The sequence below is a fragment of the Neopsephotus bourkii genome, unplaced genomic scaffold (genome assembly GCF_033783945.1).
Source record: "Neopsephotus bourkii isolate Nb327-2 ecotype Australia unplaced genomic scaffold, CSIRO-AGI_Nbou_v1 NB_1036, whole genome shotgun sequence".
Classification (NCBI taxonomy): domain Eukaryota; kingdom Metazoa; phylum Chordata; class Aves; order Psittaciformes; family Psittacidae; genus Neopsephotus; species Neopsephotus bourkii.
In genome coordinates this window covers 3,280,425-3,294,594 of record NW_026901525.1, presented here as the reverse complement: position 1 = coordinate 3,294,594, position 14,170 = coordinate 3,280,425, and the positions used below count along the sequence as shown (strand labels likewise).

Below are 14,170 nucleotides of genomic sequence, written 5' to 3'. Positions count from 1 at the left end.
GAAGTTTCAGTTAAACGTGTTACTGTGGTTGATCCTTTAACATAAATATCTTAACAGTCACTCTTCTTGGCTATTTTAGTGGGTATAGATTTGGTCCTGAAGCCTTTCCTCATGTAATCTTCCCCTGAAGGTTGTAGGTAGTATGGATGCTCATCCAAGCCGGTACTGTGCCACAGTGAGAGTTCAGCGACCCCGGCAGGAGATCATCCAAGACCTAGCCTCCATGGTGAGAGAGCTCCTCATCCAGTTCTACAAGTCAACACGGTTCAAGCCCACACGTATCATCTTCTATAGGGACGGGGTCTCTGAAGGACAGTTTCGCCAGGTGGGTTTATTTGTGGGTTTCTTCAAGGCCTTTGTTACTACAGAACAAGTCCAGTTCCCGTGTTTGAGTAGCTGTACTGTTTGAGTTGCTTACATTTACACAAAGGTACCACAAAATAATTGAGACTTAAGGAGAGAATTTCTTAAGCATGTTGGGTAAGAAAAGTTCTTTCCTGTCTGGGAAGGCAAAGTCTTAGAAACTGCTTCCTAAGATTACTAACTGTGTGGCAAGGTTGCACTTAGTATTAACTACAGACTATTTATTTGGTGTTGTGTGTGGGATACAATGGAAAGAAAGCCTAAACTATTCCATTCTTGTGTTTATAGGTTTTGTATTATGAACTGCTAGCCATTAGAGAAGCCTGCATCAGTTTGGAGAAGGATTACCAGCCTGGAATAACCTATATTGTGGTGCAGAAGCGACATCATACACGGTTGTTCTGTGCTGACAGAACAGAAAGGGTAATCATTGCCCTCTCTCATAGTAGCCTTATGTGAAAAGCTTGATGTCAAGCACTTAAGCTGCTGGGGAAAATATTAGTGTGGGCTTTTCTGAGTTTGAGTGTCTTTGCATTCAGGGGAGATGTTGAATAGATAAGCACAAAATGCAGCCCAAAATTGAAAAATGGTTGACCTTAAATATGCTAAAAACCCAAAACACACAAACCCCATAATCCCCAGCAGGCTTTGTCACATTGCCCTTGTCTGTCAATGAACTATGGCTAATGTGTGTGGGACAAAGTAGAACCAGGTCTGCAGCAACTGTGAGAGAAGAAAATACAAAAGGGAAAAATCACTTTTCTTCAGAGTGAGTCAGTCCAAACTCAAGCTGACAATTCCAAATACAAATGTACGTGCAGTTCTTCTGCCTTTCTGAGACTGAAGGTTCTAAAGGGCTTTAAGTGCAGTGTTCTGTATTGAGATGGTAAGTGCCACACAGTGTCCTTGTCAGACGTCCCTGGCTGCTCTATTGACGCACCGCAAACTGTACTGCGGCAGCTCATTCCTGGAAACCTTGTGTGGGTTGAATAGAAACTTGTATTTGTAATCACAGTGAGATGGATAAACAGTTGTTAGCTGTACTTAACAAAACCTTTCCTCTAGGTTGGACGAAGTGGCAATATTCCAGCTGGAACAACTGTAGATACAGACATTACACATCCGTATGAGTTTGATTTTTACCTCTGTAGCCATGCTGGAATACAGGTACGGTTGGTTCTTTGAAAATGAATGTGAATTTAGAACATATTTTTCTCGCTTTTGTGACACTTGTGTCTACAGGCACTTATTTAGTAGGGAAATGTCATTTAGCGCAGTTTTATTTGGGACATCACAGTACTTTTATGATTTATAGCCCCAATGAAATTAATGTGGAATCAAGTTTTCAGATGTAAACCATTTGAAAGGCTGAAGGCAGTGTTGATTTGCTGACTAAATGCACACTGCTGAATTACAGGCTGTGGAATTAAATCCAACAGTGTGGTGGTATTGCCAGCAGTACAGTGGAGAGTCAACTTAATGACAAATTCTATTAAGATATGGCTTAAAAATGGCAAAAGAAATCCCTAAGGAATTGTAAAGAGTTAAAAGCAGCAGTTACTTCTCTGGGAAATGTGTTTTGGTGAGAAACAGTTTTAATTGAAGGTAGTTAAGAGCTAGTGTAATCATGGCTTAGTCATGTTGGGAGCAGGTTTCAGTCGTTGAGGGTTATCTAGAAGGCATGTGGTTTTTTCCAGGCAAGGATAATGGGGTAATATAATCGTTTCAACGTTAGACTTCTTATTCACCTTCATAAACACATTTAGGGCTGACCCAAGACTGTCTTTTCTCTGGCTGCTGTTACACAGGCGTTCAGACTCAATAGCCTGGCCCTTTCTGAACCGAAACCTCTGACTTGATTGTATGGAAAAACCAGATAAGTGAATTGATGTTCCCTTCTCCTTAGGGTACCAGCCGTCCCTCACACTATCATGTTTTGTGGGATGATAACTGTTTTACTGCGGATGAACTCCAGCTGCTGACTTACCAGCTCTGCCACACGTATGTGCGCTGTACACGATCAGTTTCTATACCTGCACCAGCGTATTATGCTCACCTGGTAGCATTCAGAGCACGATACCATCTCGTGGACAAAGAACATGACAGGTAAATGAAAACATGTGCCGGAGGTTTTTGTCCCTGTTGCTCTTTGCTCCACTGTCAGGCATAAAGCCACCTGACTACAGGTAATTACTGCTTGTTTTGCAGTTAATTTCTGTTACCTCTGAGACTAATCTTAAGATACTCATTTCCTGACAGCTGCTGCTCAGGATGAGACGAGAGTGGGTTGGTGGATTCAACTGAAAAACACTCAGAATAAAAGAGTGAAGTTTAGTTTAATGAAGAATTCGGTTATTACTTTAATGTGGTCCGAGGGAACAAGCCATGCGTCTAGGGGCTTTTTTGCTATATAATTAGAGTCTGTATGAATGAAGCAAATGTTAAGTGCCTTCCGCTTACCTACCATTGCTTTGTACAGCAGGAGTATTTTATATGCTTTGAGCCATCAGTATATTTATAATAGGCTTATTTTGAGATGAACAAATGGAGCAGCTAAGGTAAAGGGGTATGTCAAAAGCCTTGGGGTTGCTGGGTGCATAAAGCAGCCTTTGCTCGGTATCCAGTTCTGTGACTTACTGCCACGTTGCTCTCCTAAAGCAGAGGTGCAAAGGCAGCTTTTTGTTCCGAATCAATGCAATTCACTGCTTGTTTTTGTCTCGTTCTGTGGCAGTGCTGAAGGAAGCCATGTTTCAGGACAAAGCAATGGGAGAGACCCGCAGGCCCTCGCGAAGGCTGTACAAATTCACCAAGACACCTTACGCACGATGTACTTCGCTTAAATCAATAGACGGGGAGCATACTCACTGAAAGGAAGAACTGAACAATTAAGCCACATACAATGTATGTTTCCAGTGGGGTTGGTTTAGGGGGTGTGCCTCCGATCGTGCTGAAGTTGATGCTGTGCAGGGGTGAGAGGCTAAACCCTTAAATTGACGCAAGGAGGATTGTTTACTTCATTGAGGAACACAGCACTATTATGCAATATGAAACCAGCCAACTGCTTTCTTGGTGCGGGCTCCTGTAGGCAGCACCACCATCATGTTTTAGTTTCGTTTCTTTTTTGACTCTCGTAGTTTAACCCTCTTTAAAATGCCTTTACCTCAAGTTGCTCGGCAGCACAACTGCAAAAAACACAAAGAATAATGAGAAAATTGATGGTGTACTTTAAAAGAGCAAAGCACCTCTCGAGGAACAGTCCCAAGGATTGTTTGGGAAGTGTGCAAAAAAAACTCCCCGAAACAACGAGTTTTGTACCCCCACTGCATTGAAGAATCTTTCAGTATTGCCATTAAGCATTCAGATGTCAACATATCCAAGTACATTTGAATGCACATCACTAATTAGAAACGGCTGATTGGGGGGAAGATGTTTTGCACACTGACCCAGCAATTCGAGCCTAGTTTAGCCAACTGCTGCCTCTGTGTCTTTCTTCACAGCTTTGGAGTTCTTGGCTCCAATAGTTCCCTTTCTAAAAGCAAACAAAGAAGCTAGTGGTATTATGTGCAGGCAGTAGTGATCCAAACTCGTCTTGCTCCCTGGTGAATTTACTAAAGCTGCTGTTTTACCTAGTCCAAAAGTTTCAATTCTTTTCTATCTGGCAAGTCAAATATAGTGAAGCTTCACGTGAGATCCAGTGTCCCACGTTTTCTGGGATGACACCTACTAAACACCAGAACTGAAACTTTAGAGCTGAGGTCTTTCTGGGAAAAAAAAAGAAATGCTAGTTTACTTGCTGCCTCTCACACCTTAATGTGATTTCATAATGTATGTGTTTTTGAAGTTTAGCTTCCTTTTGTTTCTTTTATATTTATTAGAGTAATAATAATGCTTTAATTTAATGATGACAGAACATATGGTCAACATCAACTTTTATTTTTTAGAAATGTAACCATGTTTATTTTGAAAAGCAACTGACAACTCGTTTTGCTATCTTTTAGTGCAATAAGCGTTCTAAAGGAAAACTGTGTCCATTGAGCTGTGCTGAAGCAGTGTTTGTACCACTAACTGTGGAAGAATGGACACCTCCATGATTTTAAAAGGACAAAGTAAAAGCCTTAATTTTGAAAGGAAAGTTTTATAGTCAGAAGGAATCTTGAATTTTCCTTTTTTAAATCAAAAACAATAGCAAAAATGCTTCTAGAACTCTGCAAGCTTTACTTGTCACTGCAGGATTTTGATTTAACAAAGGAACGGGCCTTATTTTTGGCTTTGAAATGTGGAAGATATTTGAATTAAATGGAAAGAGTTTTTTATTAAGCTCTAAGTTTATACATGTGTAGCTAAATCTATTTGACATCACTGAAATGTCTGGAATTAATAGAAGTTTTTAGGCTTTTTTCCTCTTTGATAATGACTTTCCTTTTAAAATTAAGTTATTGGTAACTTCATTTCACTTTGCAAATAAAGAGGGCTGGGATAGTTCTAACATGTTAAATCACTGAAATGTGAAACAAATTAATGGGACTCTTTCATTCCACTTTAAAGGTAAAACAATATTTAAGATGTCAGAGACAAGCATTTATTCAACGAGGGGACTGGGGAGTTTTGCACTTTGTAAACTCGTGAACTGCATTTTTGACTGTTTTTATTTGCACTGGTTCATAGTATATATACTGCAGATCCTTTGTATGGGCATTGCTGTTATCCCAGCCCTTCTGAACTCCACCTGCTCTCCACATGAAAACCAGTGGGTTGGTTTAAGTAGCTCCTCTCCTTTCATTCTCATGAAATCCGCTGTTTGCCAATATACTGTATTTTGAGCCTAAAATCTGAGCCCAGTTTGCTTCAACAGGCATGAATCTCCCCTTTTTTTTTCTGCCAGAAAACACAAGTACTGTATTTTGTGCATTTGCATATTGTATTGAAGTGTACGTAGCGCTGTTCACACCACTGTCTCAAAGAGCTTTACCAAACCGCTAGTGTATATACATATTTTATCGCCCACTATCAAGGAGGATCATGTAAAAAAAGACTAACTTTGCAACGTTCAATTGCACTGGAATAGCTGTGACAGTGGGCAGCTGGCTCGGGGAGCCTCAGAGAGAAGGCAGGACAGGATCAAGGGAGGCTCAGCAGGCCAGGATGTGTCCGGGGATCCCTGGGGCCTGGGGAGCCGTGTGCCTTCATCGGCTGCTCCCACAGACCCCCAGCCATGCTCCTTGACCTCTTAATGCACTTGCCTTTCAGCCCCTTCAGCTAAACCTGCTGCAGGAAAGAACTAGAGCAGGATGCTTTCTGAGGCAGTCTCTCCGACGTTTTCCCTCCTCTGTGACCTGACAGTTCTCTCACAGAAGCACTCGAGCTTGTGGTTCCGTTTGGAAAAGGGTCAGCTTAGGCTTTTTACAGACAATTGTTTTGAAATAGATAATTTTTTTAACAAAACCCAATATTTTACAGAGACTTCTTGTGCATTTCTGGCATCCGGATGAAAATTCCTTTCTAAAACAGTCTGTTAAAGCTCCTTTCAGAGACACCATCTGCTTCTCATCCTGCCCACACTCAGTGACTACGATTTGAGAAGCTTTTTTGGCTTGCTACTTTCACCCAGACCTAAACTAAGGAGACTTCAGTGGGAACAGGACTTCAGTGGCTTGTCGAGCTAGCGTTTCACCTGGTTTTCATGTGAAGAGTATTTGGAAGTTTTAATCTCTACTCTTGGTTTTGCAAATATCTACGTCAAGTGCCGATACTTATTTGTATTACAATATCAAGTTACTGACGTTGTGAGGGCCACACATTTATGATGCTGTAGCTGCTATATTTATTTAAATGGAGATGGACAATTACTGCACTAAGGAATGAGGAGAATAAGCAAGGAATCAAGGTTAGTTAGAGATCTTGGTTTGTTTTTTCAGAAGAAAATTAATGGTGTGAAATATCAAGTGTAACAAAGGGTGCTGTCATTTTAACTGAGATTAAATAGCCAGATATTCTTCCTTTGTTTAAGAACATATATATTTTGATGTTTGCAGTTGGGGGGGGGGTGGGATAAATGGTACCTCATCTGTGGTGGCAGTTTCCAGTATATTTTCAGAGTATATGGATTTCTTTTATTTTTGTACCTGCTCTCCTTTAAAAAAAAAATAGAAAAAAAAATTAATCTCAAAAGCTTATGTGCTGTTTGGGGAAATCTTGAGTGAGATTCCCAGATCCCCCCTCTGCCTGGGAGCTGTCTGTGTATGGTCCAAAGAGGGATGTGGGTGATGGCTGACAGCTCTCTACTTCCTTTGCAGACAGCCCGGCCTCGGGTTTATGCCAATCTAGACAGACGGTTCCTGTCTCCTAGGCTGCTGTACCAGTTACTGCAGGAGACCTCACTTGTACCTAACAAGTGCCACTAATTGCTCCTGTGGTGGGAGCACGCACAAGGGCCCAGCCCTGGGCTGGGCAAGGGGAGCCTTTGGGCATCAGCCACACGAACCTGCTGCACTGGTACCGTGCCAGCAGCCGGAACCGCTCCTGGGGCCGGTGCAGGGCTCTGTGACCTAGCAGAAAGCCAGCCAAAACCTGTGCTCTGGCGACTAGTAGATCCAGCTTTGGAGAGGAAAGTAGAGTGTTGTGTGGTTGAGGCGTTCAGCTTGCAACATCTGCTGTCAGAACGATGAACTCCACTCGAAGTAGCTTCTTTTTCCTTTGTAGGGCAATTCAGCTGTGGCCATTTGACTCAGGATCGCTGTGTTAGTGTTCAGTGTGGAATCTGGTTAAACGTGTCCAGCAGTTGTTTTATAGCCTTCATTCTGGCATCTTTTTGGAAGTTTGTTGGCCACAGAAATGGTTTTCGGGAGTAAAATGGGTTTCTGGAAGCTGTCAGTCAAACTGTTTCAAGATGCTATTGGTCCTAAAGTAGTTTCACTTCTCCATGTATGAATTTTTGTCCTATAAAATGCTCAATGTAAGATACTGGATAGTCAACTTCTGTACGAATTCCAGCTACGAATACTGATTTTCTACTAGGCTTGAAATCCACTGTGGAGAAATTCCAAGCTCAGCCTATGTTTAAAAAAGCTTGAGGCCTTTTTTTTATATATATATATGTACTTTCTTCATATCTTGTCTTCTTTCAGTTTTATCCCTTTTGTGAACTGAGGGTTTAGAACCTTCCTCAAAGCACTTTTATAACCAAGGAATCAAAAGCTCCAGTTATGTACATTGAAACTATACATTCAGCTTTCAGAGAGCATTATTTCTAGCTGGCCATCCCGGTGTCTGGTCACACCAGGCAGATACTGTCCCTTTCCATGCTGTGGTGTTCCGTGGCTGCTCCTGGCAGGTTGATTGGATCTAGTGGGAAAAATCTGTTAGGGTGTCAAAGGGAAAGATTCCTGTCTGGCTTTTCTACTTTAGACCGATACTGGGCACTAGGGTATGATCTTTGTTTCGGCCCATGTTCAAATAAAGCTTTATTTAGCCAATTCACACATTGTTTTTTGTAAACCTGAAAAGATCATGGTTAGAGCTTGAGCTTTTCGATGCTTTCTGCTAGTAGAAGGTTTTGTACTGTCGGTAGTTGTGAGATGGGTACAGGATCCTACACTTTACCTCCTTAGCAGAGTCTCAAGAGTCCTGATCTCTATGACACTACAACAAAACCAAATTGTTGTCCCCAAGTAGGCAAAGGTGCATGTGGAGGGGAAGGAGTTGAAGGGAGAGGCTTGTGAGGGAAGATCTCGAAGCATTGGTTTTATGGAAACAAGGGTGTTGATGGAGAGGTGCCATCCTCGTGCCCTGGCCTTTTCCTGTCTTGTCTGAGGTACCCCCTCACCTCACACGGGTAGTTAACATAGGGTCCTTTTAAAACCAAGCAGTTCCACTGTTTAAAACTTGGAGTGATCTTTATTTTTTTTAAGCAAGACAGTCCTCAGAAAGTGCCTTTTTAGAAGATGGTGCTGTAGATTTTTATTTTCCAGTTGTACGTGGCTGAAAATCTAAGATAAATTATTGAAAATGCCAAGTGTTTGATGGTATCTTTCAGGTACTTTCAAGCATCAGCTTCTCTGAGTCAGGACCAAGAATAACCAGGAAGGTGTTTTCCCTTGGAGGGAGAGGCATTGAGGAGCGATCACCAAATTCAGGATCAGGTTTGATTTGGTCAATGCAATTCACCTCTTCACACTGAGGGGATTTGGGGATGGAAATGTAGAAGCAGCAGCACGGGAGTCTGGGCGATGTAATCAGTGCTGAAGGGGAATCAATAGCTACTGAAGGATGTCATCTCTTCGGCGTAGCGTGCTCCCAAAGATGTAGACAAACTCAAAGCTGTCTCTGAAGGCTTAGGAGATGGTCAGTCCTAAGCAAATTTGTTTGGGTGGTTAAAGGAGTGGTGTGCCATGTATCGATGGGCCTGGGGGTACCAATACACTGGGTGGGATGGGCAGTGCTGCCCCACTCAGGGCTTGGGTCCATGGTGAGTTTGGTGAGCATTCCTCCGGTCAGGAAAAGTTGTAGACTAGACTATTAAACACTGCACCTCAGTAACCTTGTAATGCTGCATAAAGTAATAATAATAGCAAAGTTCTGCTTTGATTACACTGTAATGTGCTTGCACATGCCTGCAAAAAATACACAACTTTCGTTTTTGTAACGGTCTTAACAGCAGTTTTCAGACTTCTTTTCATTTATGATGAACCTTGTCCTTTATTGTGGTGTTCCTGTATATTTATTGGTAATCTCTGTGCAGCTCATGGGTCTGTGTGTCTGGTCTGTGTGTTGCTTTTAACACTTACTTTTAGGAGGGAGAAGTTTCTGAATGTTTGGGGTTTCTTCTCCAAGGTCAGCTTAACTAGTCCTGTTTGAGAGGAGACAATAAAACACCTTCCTAGACAGAGTGCTTCAGTTGGTACCTTGTTTCTTTAAAGCAGAAATGAGTTTAGGTTCATTTTGTTACTGTTCATACAGTATTGGGCATTTCACATGTGGAATATCTTGATGTCGGTCAGGATATTTTTGAATATCAGGAGCTTAAGCGCAAAACTCCCGCTGTTATTGCAAGTGGCATCTTGGCAGGAAGAAGTTCATGTCCAGACTCTTTTAGGACTTAGCAGAGCTTTTTGACATCTCTTAATTTGATTGATGAGATATTTGGGGTCACCATTCCCCAAGCGGGGCAGTGACCCACACCTCGGTGTTGAAAGGGATGCTCAGCACTCCCGCTGCCCACCGAGGCTACGGATCAAGTATTTTTTGCTGTGTAGATTTCTTCTGATTCAAGTTAGAGAAATGAACTGATGTTTCTTGTAGTTTGTTACCAACCTTCTTGTCTTACTACAGTGCCCAATGCCACTTGGTATTTAAGCTTGCAATGATGTTAAGTTATTTTATCTTCCTGATCTCTTAATGTTACTAGGCTAGGATTTAGAAAGCATCTTTTCAGTCTAAAGTCTGAGCCAAAACTCTGTCTTCTGTCCCTGTTAGTGATAGGTGTTTTTATCTTTTAGACAAAAAGGGCCAAAAATCTTGCACCATCAGCTTGTTTGCAGCAATACTCTCTTCCCTTGCCTATCAACCAGTTTATTTTCTATCTACATTTCACTAACACCTGAAGCTGTTGAGATTTAGAAGGAAGTTGCTGCCTCTTCTTTCTACCAACAGAAATGGACTTTGCATCTAATGATGCTGGTTTCTGTTGGGCACGGATCTCCTCCTAGAAGTCTTGCTTTGGTCGTGATGAACTGTAGCACCCCTGGGTTTAATCACAGTAGAAATGTTCTGTATGTTTCTGTTGAAGTCATTGGAGGGTGCATGGGGATTTAAAGTATCCCATTTAAATACAAGCTAATAAACTGCTGAAGATGTAGATACTCTCTTAAAATACTTCAAATATAAAAAGAAAAGCCAAATGACAAACCAAAAACTCCGCAGTAACCTAATTCACGTGGATAGTTTTAACTCATCCTCCTTCCTGGCAAAGTTTGAGACTGAGGATTTGCTGTAATTGATGCTCCTCACAGTAAATGGTGCTGGGATTAATCCTAAAGCTGAGCTGACTGAGCTGTGTGCTTTGTGAAGTGGTAGTGGTGACTGTGCTGTTAAACCAACAGTAAGAAGCTCTAAAACATGCAAGGAGGAAACTTGTGTCTGTATTGAAAAAGCTGGATATACTGCAAAAAACTCATGCTGCTAAAGCCTTGTGAACCTGTCTCTTTGTACCCACAGTTTACCCTGAAAGACCTTACATGACTACTTCAAAAACTAAGGGGAAAAATGAGGGAAAAAGCATTTTCCTGTATTTGAGTGCCTGTTCACATCCTACAAGGCCAGTGCTGAGAAGCAGGTGGCAGTGCCTGTAACAGCTGTATAACTAAATCAAACTGTGTTTTATATCTCAACCTTTTACCTGGTTTGAAGCAGATGCAGGTTCCAGCAGATCGGTGCTATCTGAAACAGCAGAGCTGAGGGGTTTGTGAGCAGTATCTGACCCCTCCAGACAACACAGATGCTCTGGTAGGTTTCTGGTTGCAGTTTTCATGCAGTTCACACTGAAGTGTGCCTGGCTACCAAGAAAAACAGCAGCAGGCAGTTGTGGGGTTAATTCTGCTGTAGCACTACAGTTGCTCTGCTTTTCCTCAGCTCTTACCTACCTCCCTGTTCCCTTAGGCAGGATGCTCTCCCTCGCTGCCTGTGTAGAACTAGCCGTGTGGAGGATGCTGTGGCTATGTGGAAGGTGAATCAGCTCTGGATGTGGGAGAGGTGTGATAGCGATGAAAGCAACAGCCTGTAGAAATAAAGGACTGGGTAGGAGTTGGGTGGATGTGAGGATTTTCCCACTTCAGGGAAATCAATGGGAACATCAAACATGAGCTGAGGTGTCCTGATCTGTTGGTGTCAGACTTGAGCTCACCAAGAGCGAGCATGTGCCTTTTTCTGATCAAGAACAGAACTGGGAAAACTTGGGTTTGCATTGGTAGGATGGTTAGTATGACTCTTGAACTGGTTTTAAAGCTTGAAGTCCTTGGTCAGGATGGAGTTGGGTTTGTGTTGAATTACTTAAGCAAAGTGAGCCCTGAATTATTTGTGAATTAGAACTACCCAGAGAGGAGAAGCCTCTAAAAGAAGTGGCTTCTGGAGAGTATTGTCATCAAATAAACGTAATTCCTGGTAGACTTGCAATTTGTGTTTCTCTATCTAATGAGAATCATTAATTCTGCCTTTATCTGAATGCTGCCTGTCCAGTAATGTCTTCACTCTTTACCATGCTCCTGCAGCTTTCCATACACTCCATTGCTTCTTCCCCCGCATTCCCCTTTGGTAGTTGTAAGGACAAGAAGAATGTTGGGCAGGGAATGTCAGGGAGCAGAGGTCTGATTAAGTGTGGGAATGTGGAGGTGAGGATTCAACATCATCCTTCAGGAACCAGTTTTGCCAGCAGCTGAGGGTAGTGGTGTCTGTAGAAAACCGTGTGGTCTCTGGGGTATGGAAGGGGTTAGCAAAGTGGTACACGGGGAGAAAAGATCCCCTATCCTCTGATACCAAGGTACTAGGAGAGGGAAGGCTCTTACAGACTGTGTGCTGTGCTAAAGTGAGCACCTGTGTCCTTAGATGCTACTTTGGGCTTAAAGCTGCTAAAAAAGTGGATTTTTCAGACCAAAATCAAAGAGCTTTTCAAATCGGTTGGTTTTGGTGCAGGTTTGTGATACTGGTGAGTTATCCGGCCGGGAACTCTGGTCTCAGTGCTGGCTCTGAAATGGTTTCTCTCCCTGACCTCGGCTAAACCACCCTGCCTCGCTTTTCACCCTATCTAGAAAACATTTCTGATGATTCACATGGCCTTATGAGAGCTAGCTCTTAGTGTTCTGAGGAGGAACCACGATGTGGAAGCGCTGTCTCCTCTACAGAGCTGAGCACCTTCTTGCATCTTCAGCAAATACAGTTCTGTTCAGAGCCCATCTCTTACGTGAGGATGTGCTCTACACTTAATCTCACTGCAGCTCTGCCAAGGAAGGCTGTTGGGTTTGGTCCCATGGTGTTTTTACCTGTTGCTTTCTTTTAAGGAAATCCATTTGTTGCAGAACAGACTGTCAGCGAGCAATCTCATTTAAATGCAAGTTGGGCTTTTTTTTTCCATTGCTGAGGATTATGTAAATCTTTCAAACACATTTGGAAGTTGGAAAATTAATACCTACTGTAATACTACCTAGCAACACAGAAAAATATATGTTGAGATCAGGGCTGTGCAAGCCCATAAATCAGTCTACAACCTGTCCAGGTGTGCAAAAAAGAGCTATTAAAATAATAACTCCTAAACTTTCATAATGCTTACACTTGGAAATCTCTTGAATAGATTTAAACCCAGTTTCTTTGATAGAAAATCCATGTCTTGCTGGTTAGTGCTCACTCAGACGTAATAGCAGAGTAATACCCACTGGGGCAATGCTGAATGTGAAGAACCTTTTGAAGTTTGGGAACCTGCTGGTGAGCCAGCAAAGTGGAAACTTGAGTAGTGCTCTTGAAGTGGTGAGGCAGAAAACCTCAGCAAGAGGAGGATTGCTAGAGATGAAGTTTGCCTTCTGGCAGTTTGGCAGTGAAGAATGGCTTCTTTTGGGTACTCGGTTTTGTACATCGCTTTCCTCCTGTGGTTATAGGGTTCTTTTAGTTTTCTTTGGACTTTATTTCTATCCTTCAGTAAGATGTTGTCGTTTCTGCAGTTTTCAGTGTTGAATCTAGCCTTGAGACAACTTAATGTTGTTTTCCTGTAGAAAAACCTGCTTCTAGAGAGTTGCATTTGGTGTCTGTTCCGCAGGCAGTTTGGAAAAGCTAACCTCAGCATGGCAATAAAGTCAGCAGAACAAGTTTTTGGTCCGAAATGTTGATTTTACAGGCTCATTGCCCAGCTCCTCCTGCCACAACCAGCGACTCCGGCATAAGCACCTGCGTTTCACAGCTTAGGTGCCGCACTTTGGGCTCACAGGGTACGCAGATCCTCCTGTTGTATTCACCTTTCCTTCCCTTGCTGTAAGCAGTTCAGCTTCCCCAGCTCGCCTGTCGGTGGATTGAGGGTTGTCATGGGGAAAACTGAGGTTGTCTGGGGAAAAACTGGGCTGTTTGCATGGCCTGGAGGTGTCTGATCATGGATAAAAGCATTGTCTATCAGCAGGTATTACTTTAAAGCTTTCACAGTAATTGGTAGCATTCGGTTGTGAGCCAATATGGGTGTGTAAGTATCTTCAGGAGAAGGTGGCATAGTGTGTGCCATAACCATTGCTAGTGATGGAGCTGTGTGTGTTTAGGAGACTTCTGGAAGCAATGTCGTGCATATAAATTTTGCGTATTGAATACCATATGTTTGAATTAGAAATATTGTGCTGTTTGGGATTCCTTTTCAGAGTAAAATTCCAATAAACCAGTCTGGTGAATTGAGATTCCCTGATTCCCTTCTATGTGTCTTGCTCTTAATGATATGCTGGTAACTGCTCCCTCGTTTTGGTGTTAACCATCGCTTGTTAAGCAGGAACTTGACTGTGTTCCCACCATGAAGGTACTGGGGGATGGGATTTGAAGCAAAAAGGGAATTGTTTCAAGACCGAAGTCGAGCCGTGACTTGAGACATTGCACAAAGAGATTGTAACCGGATGGCAAACAAACTGGTAAAAGCCTTTATTTTTACTTACCCATCTCGACCATGTGTGCCTATTTGTATTGCGGATGTGGGCTGTGGCCGTGCGGGGTGGGAGGGCACCCATGCGTCGCTGTGTCCCGAGCTGTCCCCAAGGGCTGGACATGGTCCCCTCTGCCCCTTCTCCCTTTGCAGATG

At 42.7% G+C, this 14,170-nt stretch overlaps 2 protein-coding genes across 4 annotated transcripts in view; one reads left to right on the top strand and one right to left on the bottom strand.

Annotated features, from left to right (window-relative positions):
- AGO3 (argonaute RISC catalytic component 3) overlaps window positions 1-13,776 on the top strand; it is a 36,121-nt gene extending 22,345 nt beyond the window's left edge. For both annotated transcript variants that reach the window (XM_061360786.1, XM_061360787.1), the window contains exons 15-19: window positions 131-325; window positions 652-786; window positions 1,429-1,530; window positions 2,270-2,469; window positions 3,095-13,776. In XM_061360786.1, the coding sequence (XP_061216770.1) occupies window positions 131-325; window positions 652-786; window positions 1,429-1,530; window positions 2,270-2,469; window positions 3,095-3,203 (741 nt within the window). In that variant the 3' untranslated portion in view covers window positions 3,204-13,776. The remainder of the gene's footprint in view (window positions 1-130; window positions 326-651; window positions 787-1,428; window positions 1,531-2,269; window positions 2,470-3,094) is intronic.
- The window catches only part of PSMB2 (proteasome 20S subunit beta 2), a 183,517-nt gene that overhangs the window by 137,868 nt on the left and 31,479 nt on the right, over window positions 1-14,170 (bottom strand). The window lies entirely within an intron of this gene.